The 14609-nt window shown below is 47.2% G+C and overlaps 1 protein-coding gene across 1 annotated transcript in view; it reads right to left on the bottom strand.

Moving 5' to 3' along the window:
- The window catches only part of MELK (maternal embryonic leucine zipper kinase), a 350951-nt gene that overhangs the window by 41549 nt on the left and 294793 nt on the right, over positions 1–14609 (bottom strand). Inside the window, exon 16 of the mRNA XM_086961674.1 lies at positions 8414–8582. Within this exon, the coding sequence (XP_086817800.1) occupies positions 8414–8582 (169 nt within the window). The remainder of the gene's footprint in view (positions 1–8413; positions 8583–14609) is intronic.

Raw genomic sequence — 14609 nt, 5'->3', positions numbered from 1 at the left:
GTTGTATGTACTGCTGTCGGAGTTAGTATATTGTTGGTTCAAGGATAGCTTGTGATTGCATTTCCTCTGTTCTTCTTGAAAGCCTTTCCATGCCCTCAATGTAAAGTTGTTCGACCTAGAGTTTTTTCCCTTCCGTACATTCTGGATTTACTGCTGGGTTCTTGTTTATGGATGTTCCGGATGCACTTCTGTCGGTGACGACCAGATAAGATAGAAGTTCTGGGAGTAACTACATTTTGACAATGATGGAGGCACCACCCTCCTTCTGCCTCTCCCTGGATTTTAGCTTCTATAGAATACAGCTTGGTGCTCAGATCTGCTACAAAGAGGGCCGATGACTGTAAAAGGTCAACTTTAAGCTCTATTATTATTTTGGATGACGGCCATAACAGAGCTTTGGCCTTTGCATCTTAGGAAGCACTGATAAATGATGTGAGCGGATTGAGGTGCCCCAGGGGGTTCGTACTTTATTGCATCGAATACTCTGAAAGGCTTTGGCGTGGGCTTCAACGTTTTTCGATTTGTGATTCATGTTGTGGTAAAAGGTTACTCAGAGGTTACCTCTGCCATAGTTAAATCCGTTGCGCCGTTTGCCTTTATGCTTACTGATTGAGGTTGAACAATATGAGAAGTGAGATGATTGGAGTAGATTTCGGCGACAGTTCCCCTTCCATGCTTTGGTGTGGATAGTGTGAATTTTAGGGGAGAAATGTTAGCCCTTCGTTAAGGCCGTACGCACGTTGGACCACCCCACGCAGCCGTGTGCAGGAACGAGTCCTGTGCCTCTCACTTGGATAGGAGGACGATTCCGGGGGCTGGTCCAGGCTGCTATTTCTTTTACGTTTTTCATAGAGTGCAGACATATATCTCCACAGGAATATCATGGCGCTAGTAACCTTCATTTGATTTCAGCTTAAGTAAACATGGAAGTCAAAACTACATTAGTCAGGGAAGAGCCATGTCTTCAGCTTTTTCCTGGATATGAAATAGTCCTCAGTGCATCGAATGTCCAGGGGAGCAAGTTTAAGGGAGTGGCTGCCATAAAAGTAAAAGAGGGGCCACCCGCTCTGGCCTTCCTGATCTTTATAACGTGAGCTAAGGTCAGGCTGGATGATCTTACATTTCTTGTAGGTTGACAAAATTCGATCCTATTTCTAAGGAGCAGTTGGCCGGAGTCATGCAAATACCTTTATGTGTGACAGAGAAGCTTGAACTGTGCCCGCGTACATATTGGCAGCCAGTGTAGTGTTTTTAAACAAGAAGTATTCTGTTCTCTTTAGCGATTCTACACTTTTGCCACATGTGGCAAATCGACCATGAGCGGTTTGTAAGTAATGAACGAGGAGTCCAGTTGGAGTTAGCATAGGGGACACTGGGGACACAGGACATGCTTGCAGAGGCAGATTTGGTTTTCAAACAACACCCGCTGGTTCCTGGGCCCCTCTCTGTCAGAGTTGATTGCGCGTGTAAATGAAGCATTCCCCTATGCTTTAACCTTGCAGCGACCTGGTCGTTACTTCTGAGCATTCTGATGTTGTAAGGGCTAGGAGGCCTCTACATTTAAGCTGCGGTTGGTTGGTAGACATGTTTAATAGACAAGGTGAACAGCAGCAAAGGGGCACCAGAGGTCAGCGAATGGTTGAGAAGTCACTGATGTCAAAGATGTGAGAGGCTATGAAGGCAGGGGAGATCACAGAGGGAGGAAATCTGCACCAGAACCTAGTCTGGCTGTCTACGCATCCCTTCAGTTTGACCCTCTGACGCAGGGTTGGCGCTGCAGCCATGCCGCCCCACCGATACATCTCTGCTGGCTTGATCGCTCAGTTCATCTTGCCTACCAGCATTGAATTTCCTGTCTCAGTGGGAGCCAGGTGCAGGGCAGAGGTGATTAATCAGGCAATGTGATGGTCTGACAGGGCAAGGGTGGGGCGGATGTATCTGGTCATTACTGCTAAAGATCATGAATTTCTCAATACCAATAAATTTAAAACTGCATGTATTTACGGTCTCCCGAAAATACACAAAAACTTGGAAAACCCTCCATATAGACCGATAGTGTCAACTATTGGTACCCCCACAGAACCCCTCTCCAAATTTGTTGACCATTTTTTAAGACCTCATATCCCCAAGATCAAATCTTATGTGAAGGATACATGTCACATGATCAACACAGTGGAAAACTTAGACATCGTACCAGGGAGAGATATTCTAGTAACCCTAGATATCGAATCCTTGTACAGTAATATACCAATAGATGAAGCTATTAGAGCAACAGACTGGTTTATAGAAAAACATAATATCGCCTGTCCAAAAAAATTTCTGATAGATTGTCTGTTTATAGTGCTCACTGAGAACGTCTTTGAATTTGGTGATAACATCTACCGCCAATTGAGAGGTGTAAGCATGGGAGCCTCAGTTGCCCCTTCAATAGCTAATATATATATGTCCTACTTTGAGGAGCGTTTCATAGACAATGAAATTGCGCCCTTTTTTGAGTCTATTTCCCATTGGTCCAGATATATTGATGACATCTTCTTTATCTGGACCAATGGGAAAGACGCTCTTCTTGAGTTTCTAGAATGGATCAATCTCACCAACAGCAATCTCAAATTTACCGCACATTATGATGAAACTCAAGTCGAATTTCTGGACCTTCTGATTAGAGTTATGGACAAAAAGTTAGAGGTAGACTTATTTGTGAAAGAGACAGCTCGTAACACCCTACTGCATTTCAGTAGTTTTCACCCCAAATGCCAACGAGAAAGCATTCCTTTCTCCCAATTTCTGAGGGTCCGGAGGAACTGCTCCAACCTGTCAGATTACGATAAACAGGCAGCAATTATGCGAAACAAATTTCGTGATCGAGGATATCCGCACAGGCTGATAAGAGACTCCTATAAACGCGCTCGGTTCTTTGACCGAGACGCGTTACTTGCCCCTAAAGAGAAACCAACTAACGATCGCATCGTGTGTGTAACTACCCATTCAACAATGAATGAGCGTATTAGGCAGATTGTCAATGCGAATTGGCACATTCTGAATTGCAATCCGTCCTCCACCTCTACCCTAGCAAAACCTTTGTTCGCGCATAGGAGAAATCGGAATTTGAAGGACAAAATTGTCCATTCTAAATGTAGCCCTAGGTTACCGAATGGCAACCACACTCCGAGATCAATCCTGACGAACCTACCAGTACGCGGCACGGTCCCGTGCTCTTCGTGCAAATCTTGTAAGAACATCATAGGAGGAGAGACATTCACCCACAATGGTTCCACCTTTAAAGCAACCGACCTTTGGAACTGCAAAACCACCAATGTGGTTTATTTCATCAGCTGCCCATGTGGTTTGGGGTATGTCGGTGAAACATGCAGATCGGCCCAAACACGACTAACGGAGCACCGATCTGCCATTAAGACCCAAAAACTGAATGCGCCTTTAGTGAAACATTTTTTGGAACTGCAACATACATCTGACGAAATACATTGGCGTGTTCTAGAAAAAATCAAAACTGCAGACAACAAAGGAGGATGCACCATTCGCAAAAAACGTGAGGTTTTTTGGATTTTTGTTCTAGACACGCACAAAAGGGGATTAAATAATGAAATCCCCTGGGAGAATGCCATCTGCCCGGTTTAGAATAAATATTATAGCCGTGAACGTTCCTCTGGTTCCTGTATTCCGGCACTCAAGAACCTTTGAATGGGCAAGAGACACATTATGTTCTCCACGCATGTCCCAGATTCCCAAGCATTAACTTTTTCTTCTTGAACTAAATCAATTGCAGAGATCTTTCTTCATTTTATTTATTTTTCCCCCCAAACCTCCCTTCTTTTGCATGTAAATCCAAGTGAAGTGTAGCTAATCAGTGAGATGTACTACACTGAGAATCTCCACCTTTCGATGGACAGCTTTCATACCTAAGTTTCTCATCATTAGAACATTGTCCGACATTAGTATAGCTTCTCTCTCCATACTTTATTTAAATGTATGGATATCATTCGGAAATAATATGGCACAATTAAATATTTTTTATGCAATTCATCTGAGCATATATCGAACCCGGCGTTACTTTCTTTAATAATATGGCACAATTAAATATTTTTATGTAATTCATCTGAGCATATATCGAACCCGGCGTTATTTTCTTTTTAAGATATCACTCTGAAGGTGTAACTTTCCCTTTAAGATACCATTGTGATGGCCATTGCGTCAGCAGTAATCAAGTAGCTTCCGGCTTTTTAAACGTGCCTCTCTGAGCCGGCTGGGTTACTCACCACTTCCAACGGCTGCGGGACGCCGGTTTAGATTGTGAACACGGCTCCCGCGGGTTGATGACACGGCTCAACCTTCACCGTCTCTAGGTAAGCGCGCGGCATTTCCGAGCCTGCTTCTTACCATGCCATGTACGCCTTAAGGCAATTTTGAATAATGGGCATTTCTTTATCGGATTCCCCTACAGCGCGGCTGTATTTTCCAACGGCTGTGGGAGCCAATATATATCTTGATTTAAGCTCCGACGGGTCGATGTAACTGTTCTCCCTGGTTGATGACATGGCTCAACCTTCACCGTCTTTTGGGTAAGTGCGCCGCACTTCCTAGCTTGACTCTCACCGTGGAATGTGCGTCTTAATGCAATCTTGAATAATGGGCAATATTTTATCGGTTTTCCCAACAGCGCGGCTGTATTTTCCAACGGCTGTGAGGAGCCTATATATATCGTAATTGAAGCTCCCACAGGTTGATATAACTGCTCGCCCTTTATCTTCTTAGGGTAAGCGAACATGCATTGATGCTAGTATATCGAAATAGGAAATAACGAACCTTTATTAATAGGCATTGTTTATTTTATTCTATTTTTTCCAGCACTAAAAAATTATATATTTCTCCACGGATGCTTTCCCAACAGTGTGGCTATATTTTCCAACGGCTGTGAGGAGCCTGTACATACCTTAATTGAAGCTCCCACGGGTTGATGTAACTGTTCGCCCTTTATCTACCTGGGGTAAGCGAACATACATTTATGCTGGTTTAACGGTGAACTTTTCAATCAAGGGGAAATTTATAAACTGACGTACTCCGAGTTAAATGATTATTTGTTTTCACGTGAAGTGAGAAAACACACGCTCGCTTTCCCATAAGCATTAATGTACTCGGCAACTGACCTCTATCATGTGAGATGTAAGACTGGGTATGGTGAATATATTATAACAAACCCGCAATGTTAAACAAAAATATGCATATTAGGATTTTTTTCGTGTGTGATGTCAGATATCTGATATGAAGCCACAACTTTATCACACATGGATAGATTGATAATCAATGGCCTTCAACGCTTTACTTTCAGCATCGTGATACAAAGTGCAGGAAATTAGCAGCCAACTTGAATACGGCTTTCTCATACTGATAATCTTGTTCATCTGACAAGACTCTTTATGGTAAGTCACACTCATAGGCTAGAACTTGACTTTTTGACTATTAGTTGACAAGACCCTCTTAACTGTATGAGATTATGATGCTCTACCATAGGTCAAAGGAGAGCTAAAAATAACTTGGTTGAATTATGATGCCTTATCATAGGTCAAATCAGAGTAAAAAATCGAGAGGTTTATTTAGGGTATTAGACCATTATAATGTATGTTTTATATTTATTTCAGCCTAGACAGTAAGCCAGGTGAAGTGTAGTTCCACCGAGAGGATAGGTGTTGATATATCTACAAGGAATAATTAGAGAACACTCATCCCGTGTTTCTCCTAGGTAAGATATGGATTTCAGCCGATATACTCATGCACTTTCTATTTTTCAGCCATCACGCTACATGATCCGCAAAATTATGAATATTCTGATGGGTATAGTTACTACATTAGATATTCTTTAGAATTCCAACTTCCCTGAATCTTCATTCCTTGATTCCCATTGTCCAAATACATAGCCACTGCTCAAATGTAAAATCTTTAATGTATACATTATGTAGCTATATGGTTCAGCTGCATTCTATAGGGAGTTTTTGTTATGTAAGCACAGTTTAAATATGTATAATGAATTGAATGTTGGGAGTTCTTTTATGTCCCTTTCATGTTTTTAATTTATTCTGCATATGTTTTACAGATTGATTGTGGCTCCTGATGAAGGCGTTCTGTTGATAACGCCGAAACGCGCGTCGATGTCTTGTATTTTTCGCCACTGTTTTACTACATATAAATTTGTGTAAATTTGTTGAATACAAGTTATTTATGTATGACTGTTGATTTTTAGAATTGTGGAGGTGGCGGTGGGGTTGGGGGCAAAACAAATAGGCACGGGTTAGGTCATCAGCTTCTTCATCATTATCCTCTCTGCAAGAAATTAAACTCTTGTCAAAGTCAGACAGTGGTAGCAGAGGTATATTGTCAAAATCAGGCTATACAGTAACCGGTTGAGCTGGAGCGTGATCTCAGTCAGGGTTAGAGAAGGATTCAGCTAAGGGCCTGACATCAGGGATGGCACTGGATTCCCACCTTCTGTCCCTCCCCCCTCCAGCAGCATTGGTACTGGAGTCATTTAAAGAGGGACCGGTACAGGTCTTGGAGCCAGAGTGGAATCGGCACTGGAGTCTGAAGCAGCAGAGATGGTTCCAGTGACTCAGATGGCAGGACGGTTTGGCCAGCTGTAACCTGACTGGAGGCCCTTGCGGAACTTTGGGGTTGAATGACACAAGAGGGAGCTAGAACTGCACAGAAACAGACAGCAAGGCTTTCTTAAAGGCCTCAATCTGCTGCAGAGTCGCCAATCCCCCGGAGAGCGCAGGGCACATTGGGATCAATTTTGGAATACGCTCCTCAATCGAGGACGGGGGAGAGATAAAGTGGCACCTCAATGCCCTTGCAACTTTTCTTTAGATTCAGAGTGGGAGGATGGCCTACAGTCCTGCTTTGCCTTCTTAGTTTTCCTCCTTGATTTTGACCACAAAGACATATCGCAGCAGCGGGTTCATGCCCTCAACTTGGGAGTGGGAGCACGCCAGACAGCTAGAAGACCGCCAAAAAATGCACAGCATAACTTGCTGTGGCATCTGAGATGGCCGGGGAACTTGGGGGACATTGGGTAACATCAGGATTGAGATAGAGTGACACCTTGATGCCCTTGTGACCTCTTTAGATTGCGACTTTTCTTTAGATAGGGAGAAGTGGCATGGGGTATAGTCCCACTTCGCCTTTGGACTTTATCTTCCTGGATGACTTTGACCTTTTGCCTACATCGGCCTTGGAAGCGGGTCCACGTCCTCGACTTGAGGGAGCTGAACTTACACCAGGTCTGGGACTTCTTCCTATGTTCAGCGACATATTGCTTTGCCTCATGGTCCCAGATTTCCTTTGGGTGCATGAGGGCACAGTATATGCGTGAATCGGAGTTGTGCCCCCAAGCTCAAATACCAAAGGCACACCTTGCGTCGTTCCGTTAAAGACATTTGTTTTCAACAGTCACAGCAGGGTTTGAAAGCTGTAGTTTTATGTGGGGGCCATTGTTTCCTTCTACATTGGATTTCAACTGAGAAATCATTGAATAATGACAAAAGAGGGAGTGGAGTTCCAGAGCAACGTTCAAAGGCATGGAAAGAAAGGAACAGACATCTGTGTGCAGGAGTGGCACTTCTATGCAGCTCCACTACGTCCCTTTCAGGTGGAACAAAGCCAACACCGAGCTGCACTGCACCATCTAACGAACGCAGGAGCACTGCTATGAAAAGTTTATGGATGCAGTCTGGTGGCTTAATAATATTACACAGGTGAGAAATCTGTGGTCAGAAGTATTCATCAGAAGTAACAATTATCCTAGTTGTTTATTCATACACAACCACGGCCTGTTGACTACCAGATGCCTCCTTGATAATGTTCTAGCAATGGTGTCTTCAATGTATGCCATCTATTAAACAGCTGATTCATTTTCAAGAGTCCCACCCCGCAAATCTCCCACCACTAAATTTTCTGAAACTAAGGCGGTTTGCCTCAGAGAATGTATGAACTTCTCGTTCACCTTTTTATTATCCCAGCCAAAATACATCACCCAACCACAGGTTATAGGTCGGCAAGCAACTCTTCCAACCAGTCTCTAGTATTCTTTGGTGTTCACCCGTATGAGGGAGAAAAATATAACCTTGTGCGACAGTCCCATATCAAAGTATATATGTTTCAGTCCATCAGGAGCTAATGTCCGGATTTAAAATCCAGATTGCATATTTTGAGCTTATCTAAAAAGGTTGATTTTTAATGCCAGAAAGTTGGCGATCAAAGGCCCAAAAACAAGAACACTTTCTTACATTGCAAAAAACACTCTGGGATACTTCACTGCACGACACGCCCACAAGCACGATAGACCCTTCACCAGTTCAATGACCATGTCAAGAACGGAATAGTAAACAACTGAGCGACATCTCACCTTTAATTTTCTTGGTCCGTCTCTAGATGACCCTTTCCTTTTGCTTGGAGTGAGCATCATCAGCATTTTATCCAGACCTCTTTCAAGGCTTCCAAAAACCTTGGTGCTCTTTTTCTTTTGACCATTGTCCAAGTGAGCTTGGTTTAAATCCAACTCCACAGAACGGCACCTGCCAAGAAAACGTGTATAAAAACGTACGATAGAGTCAAATTTGAAAGGGAAAATACACTGTGCATATACTAGCACCACACTATTAATGCCATACTGGAAAAAACGTAAATGCTAAGAAAATTTGAATGAAATATGGTCTGTATAATACCCCAATTAGCGGGAGCGGCATTTTTAAATTGATTGTATTAAACACTGAAAAAGCCAGGGCATCTGGATTGCATTTTTGAATCAACCAAAATGATAAAATATGCTGCTGCAAGAAGCAAAACAAAACAGCTGCTTTCTGTATACAGTGTATCCATGAATGAGCAAATAAAATAACATTTTTGGGACTTAAAAGAGTTGATCAGAGATTTCACTACAAACACTCCGTAGGAGGCGGAATGACAAAATATATAGCAAATAGCATGAGGTGAGAGAATTACTGATTTAGATGGAGCCATAAAGCCTGATCTATCAATCTATGTAGATTTTACAGCATTTATAGCAATAGGGCAGCAGCTAGCGGTATTGTCAACCAACACCTAAGACGCCAGAGGACAATCCGATAACGAAGTTTATAATGGCTGTAGAAGGATTAACTTAGGATGGGGCGCTAGAGGGCGCACGACCAAGATGGCCGCACACTAGCGAGACTCTCGCCAGTTCGGGTGCTTTTCTAAACATCATCCCCATCCTGAGGCACATTACTTGTTGTATCATGCAGATTCGGAGAGCGGACTGAATTCTGCCTAGAAGGAACTAACTCTGGCCGCCCGAACATAGTGCTAGCCGGAGTGCTCGGCCGCGGAAATCTGGGCCGAGAGCGGTTCAGAAAACGCTGGAGCGGCGGAGCAGCAGGCCTACCGGAGCAGAGGCACGGACGTCGGACCGGTGAGAACGCCCCAGTTACCCACCCCGTGACTGGGGGAGTATAACGTGCTTGCGGCTGGAGAGAAGCCATACGTGAAATACATCCACGATTGTGGCCAGAAAACAGTGGGGGGGGGGGATGAAAAACCTTCCCCTACGCAGCTGCACCATAAACGAGCCGAGGGCCTGGAGGACTACCACACAACGGTGAGGAGAGACGCCCCCGCGCGCTAAATCACGCTGCTTCCCCAGAGCGCTAGCGGCGGCTGCTGCCTACGAGGCCGAGATCTCCCTATAAATTGCGCCATAACGACCGCGATGGGCGGCAAGCGCCATTGCGACCGGTGACATTGCAAAAAGGAGCAGCGCCTAATAGACGCCAGTGAAACGTTACAGGGCTGCGCTACGCCTGAATGGTACTGCAGGCCCCTGCCCCGAGAGAAACTGCCAGGCCCTGCTGTAATCACAATATCGCAACCGCATAGAGCTACAGGGCGAGAATAACTGGGCCGCCGCACATCCGCACCCTGACCAACAAACAGGAGGTGCACTTGATCGCTGCGGAGACCCCATCTGGGTGCGAAGTGGGGCCCAAACAGGCTCAGCCTCCACTGGTGCAACGGAAGACCCAGAGCGCCATTGCTTGGAGTGACACGAACACGTGGAGGACATACATAACACAGCGCCCGCCACCACTGCATCGTGCACCCCACCACTCTGTTTTCCCAGAGCACTGGCGAAGGCCGCTACACAGCCGACATCATCCCAATAAGTGCGCCATAACGACCGCTGCGGCTAGCAAGCGCCATTTTGAAAGGTGAAAGCGCAGCAGGGCAAAGCACATAAAATACGCCAGCGTTACCAGCATAAGACTGACACCTGCCCCCGGGAGTGCCACTACAGGCCCCTGACCAAAGAAGTTACCAGGCCCTGCTGCAATTGTCACACCGTAACTACGTAGCACTACAAGATCTACCGTACTGGGACCAAGGCCAGAGAGCGAGGGAGGAAGAGGACGAGAAGAGCTGGTCTCACGCACATACGAAGCCTGGCCAATCGACGGAAAGTGTACTTGATCGCTATGGGGACCGCCCCCCCCCCCTTGAAGGTAAGGTGGGGGACAAACGAGGCTCGGCCCTGCTTGTGTAACAGAAGATCTGGAGCATCGCTTCTTGAGGTGACACGAGCACAAAGAGGGCATACATAGCACGGTACCTGCCACCGTTGCACCGCATCATCCACCATCACGCCCTGCTGGGAGATTGATACGGATTGGTGCTCTCGCGGAGTCAGGACAACGCGCCGGAGGGGCCGAAATGGGGCGCAATGATGCCAAGCTCTCTTTTGACCCCAGGAAAGGGCAGAGGTCCGAATCAGCTGAAAGCAGAGACACTGGGCCAGCGGAGCAACCTGATGAGGACTGGAAGGCGATCCTGCTGGCATGAGGCAGAGTCTCACCGCCATAGACGCCAAGATGGACGCGATGAACACCAGAATGGACTCCGTAGCGCACAAACTGGAACAACATAATCACAGCCTAAAGGACGCCGAAACTAGAGTGCCGAAATTAGAGTGTCGGAACTGGAGGACGGGGCGGCGACGGCAAATACCCAAGTGCTCCAAATGGATAAACTGCTGAAGGTGATAGATGAAAAGAAGGAAGATTTGGAGGCGCGTTTCCTCCGGAATAATGTCCGTATTCTTGGCCTGGCGGAATCCACCAACACTGGCAGGATGGAGGACTTCATAGAAAAACTAACTTCAGACCTATTCGGAAGAGAGGCCTTCTCTGCCCACCTGACGATAGAAAGAGCGCACCGATCGCTGGCCACGTGCCCACCACCGGGAGCACCACCTCAGCCAATCATAGCCCACTTCCTTAACTACAGGGATAGAGACACTGTTTTAAGACTAGCGCGGGAAATGAAGCAAGTAAGATATGAAAATACCACACTGGCCTTCTTTCCGGACTTTACACAGAACGTTCAAGAGGCAAGGCGCAAGTACGCAGCAGTCAAGAAAAAATTACTTGCGCAGAATATTTAGTATGCTATGCTCTACCCGGCAAAACTAAAGATCACACCCTCAGCAGGTACAAGGCTACCTCAAAAGGCATCGCCGAGCTGCGTCCCGAGAAGCGGAGGAACGACGTCGCTCTAGATCCCTATTGCCGGCGTAAAATCAGGACTGAACTCTGAAACGTATGCTCACCTTGCAGACAGGTGGACCGGATGAACATTTTACACTGCCTCCGAAACGGTGATGTATCAATGCTACATTCCCCCCTTTTTTTGTTCTTTTGCGTTTTGCTGCCTCCTGCAAATCCGTAAGGTGCCCGAACACTCACCCCCGTCCCGCTGCAACGGCCGGTTCACAGAGCGTGGCTGTAGGCGGGTAAAACATGGGAGGTGAGATGGAGTGTCGTGGGCCCCTGGCGTCTCCGCATACGAGGGCATACCCCAAACTTTCCTCTAGAAAGAGGGAGAACTCTGTAGACTGTTGGAGATTCTACTGGAGAGGGGAATTGCATACCCGGCAAGTTTGGGATGTCGGCGTGGGAGGGAACAGGGCAGGTGCGGGGAGGTCGGGATTGGGACTGGCAGAGACTTTACAAATCATTATGGACACACGAATATCCCGAAGAGTTGCTCATTGGGGAAGTGAAAGGTCCTGCGACTGGCAAGTTGGGGATGCCAGGGGGGGAGGCACTTGGCAAGTTGGGGGAACGAGTTACTTTTGTCCTAGCTACTGGATTGCTAGATACCGAGGATAATCTGAATGCTTGTCATTACATAAGTGCCATCACACAGCGACATGGGGGCGACAGGTGACGCACAGGTACTTAGACACATCAAAGTGGCGTTGTGGAACGTCCGTGGCCTTAATGATCCCAGGAAATGTAGGCAGACACTAGGCTACCTAGATCGACATGGGGTGACAAGGGCTCTCCTGCAAGAGACTTATCTGGCACCCAGGGGCACCCCTCAATTTGCATCTCTATGGGCATCGTACCGCGGATTTGCCTTTCACTCCACCTACTCCAGGGGGGTGGCCATATTGATCAAACGGGGAGTGGAATTCACACCAAAGGGGATGGACTCAGATGTGGAGGGCAGATTCTGCATAGTATGTGGGCGACTTCATTCACACACCGTCCTCTTCGCAAATTATTATGGCCCCAACACCAATAACCCTAATGCCCTGCTTTCATTATGGGGTAAGATACAGACGTTAGGCATCGCTTACATTATTCTAGGAGGAGACTTTAATACAGCTTTAAATCCCCAGGCAGATAGGTCACACCCCCTCTCGACACACTACACAATCACGCAGCGGACGCTTAGTGATATGGTGGGAGACCACTGCCTGCTAGATGCCTGGAGACACAAACATCCCACACTCAAGCAGGGCACTCAATACTCAGCGGTCCACTCCACTTGGGCGCGCCTAGACTATTTTCCTGGCGATAGGAATGACACACTGGCTGACGCAGGCGACTCACTTGGCCCACACACTCTCAGACACCTCCCCGGTGCTCGTAGATCTTCAGATCCCCGTAGACTGTTCCCCATATTTGAGTTGGAGGCTCAACCCAGCCCACCTCAGCGATACTGTATTTAAGGCGGAGCTTGAACAGGACATTAGGGAATTCTTTGATCGTAATTTGAAGTCTGTGTCCAGCGTCACAACTGTATGGGAGGCCTTCAAGGTCACCGTGAGCGGCTGGTGCCTCGCCAAAGGTGGGGGGGATTCTCAAAACTCTCCGGGGTGACCTTCGGAAGCTCGAATCTGACCGACGCACGTTAGAACAAACACTGAAGCGGTCCCCACACAATCAGGCGGTTAAGGCCCAAATGAGGGACAAGCTGACCGAATTGGAAACGGTGGCTGACAGAGAAAGTAAATTTCGCGGGAAGCCACACACAGCGCGCATTTACGGGGAGGGAGACCGCCCTGGGATGGCACTGGCGAATGCCATTAGACCTCCAAGGTTCGCTAACTATGTAACTGAGCTTCAGGATGCACAAGGCACTGTGTTTACGAACCTCCCGGACGAACTTTGCATCCTCAAGGATCACTACAATGCGCTTTACACCTCCCATAGGGGCATGCCGATCGACTTGGACGCCTACCTGGGAGACCCTGCGATAGCCTGGCTGGGAGCCATGCAGCAAAAGTTCCTACATTTAGAGCTAGAACTGGACGAAATAACAGAAGCCATCATGAAGACGAAATCCGGCCGTGCTCCTGGGTCGGACGGTCTTACGATCAAATTTTATAAAGCCTTTGCCCCTTACTAGCTCTCATCCTGAAAGAAGTTTACTATGCAGTGCTGGAAGAGGGGCGCTTGCCCCGTACTATGCGAGAAGCTCTGATAACCTCCCTACTTAAACCTGGCAAACCCCCAGCGCAATGAGATTCATATCGTCCTCTGTCGTTGCTTAATTGTGATACCAACATTTTAGCAAAGGTCCTCGCTACACGCCTTAACCTCCTGATGGAACGCCTGGTCTTGCCAGACCAGGTCGGGTTTGTCCCAAACCGTGCAACGTCTCATAACTTGCGCACGCTACAGGCGGTGCTGCCGGATATAGATCCCAATTTCGAAGCAGCTGCTTTCTTGACGCCACAAAGGCGTTTGCCTCGCTGGAATGGGACTTTTTACTAGGAATACTGGAGCGCATGGGAATGCCATTTAGCTTTTTGAACTGTGTGGGATTGCTGTTCTGTCGGCCGACAGCAGTGGTGTTATTAAACGGGTCCAGATCTCCCCCTTTCAGCATTAATAGAGGGACTCACCAGGGATGCCCGCTGTCCCCTGTCCTCTTTGCTCTGGCCATTGAGCCCTTGGCAGCAAAACTAAGGCAGCATCACAACCACCGAGCGTTGATTTACCCAGCCCGACAGCTGCTCATCTCACTCTATGCGGACGACATGACGCTCTACGTCAAGAAACCGCAAGAGAATCTCAATCCCCTATTGCTGTGGTTCACAAAACTGTGCGCCGCGGCACCCCGGTGCGCAGTTATGAGTAGCCAGGGAAGCCGCGGCACGATGTGGGAAATCGCAGCCGCAGCACAACATACCGGGAAGAAATGCCACCTGCATAATCAGGCAATATGGTTTGGGCCACGCACTGCCGCCATACGTGCGTGCGTATGTACGCGCTTTC

The sequence above is a fragment of the Lissotriton vulgaris genome, chromosome 3_1 (genome assembly GCF_964263255.1).
Source record: "Lissotriton vulgaris chromosome 3_1, aLisVul1.2, whole genome shotgun sequence".
NCBI lineage: Eukaryota > Metazoa > Chordata > Amphibia > Caudata > Salamandridae > Lissotriton > Lissotriton vulgaris.
This window is presented reverse-complemented; position numbering and strand designations above follow the sequence as displayed.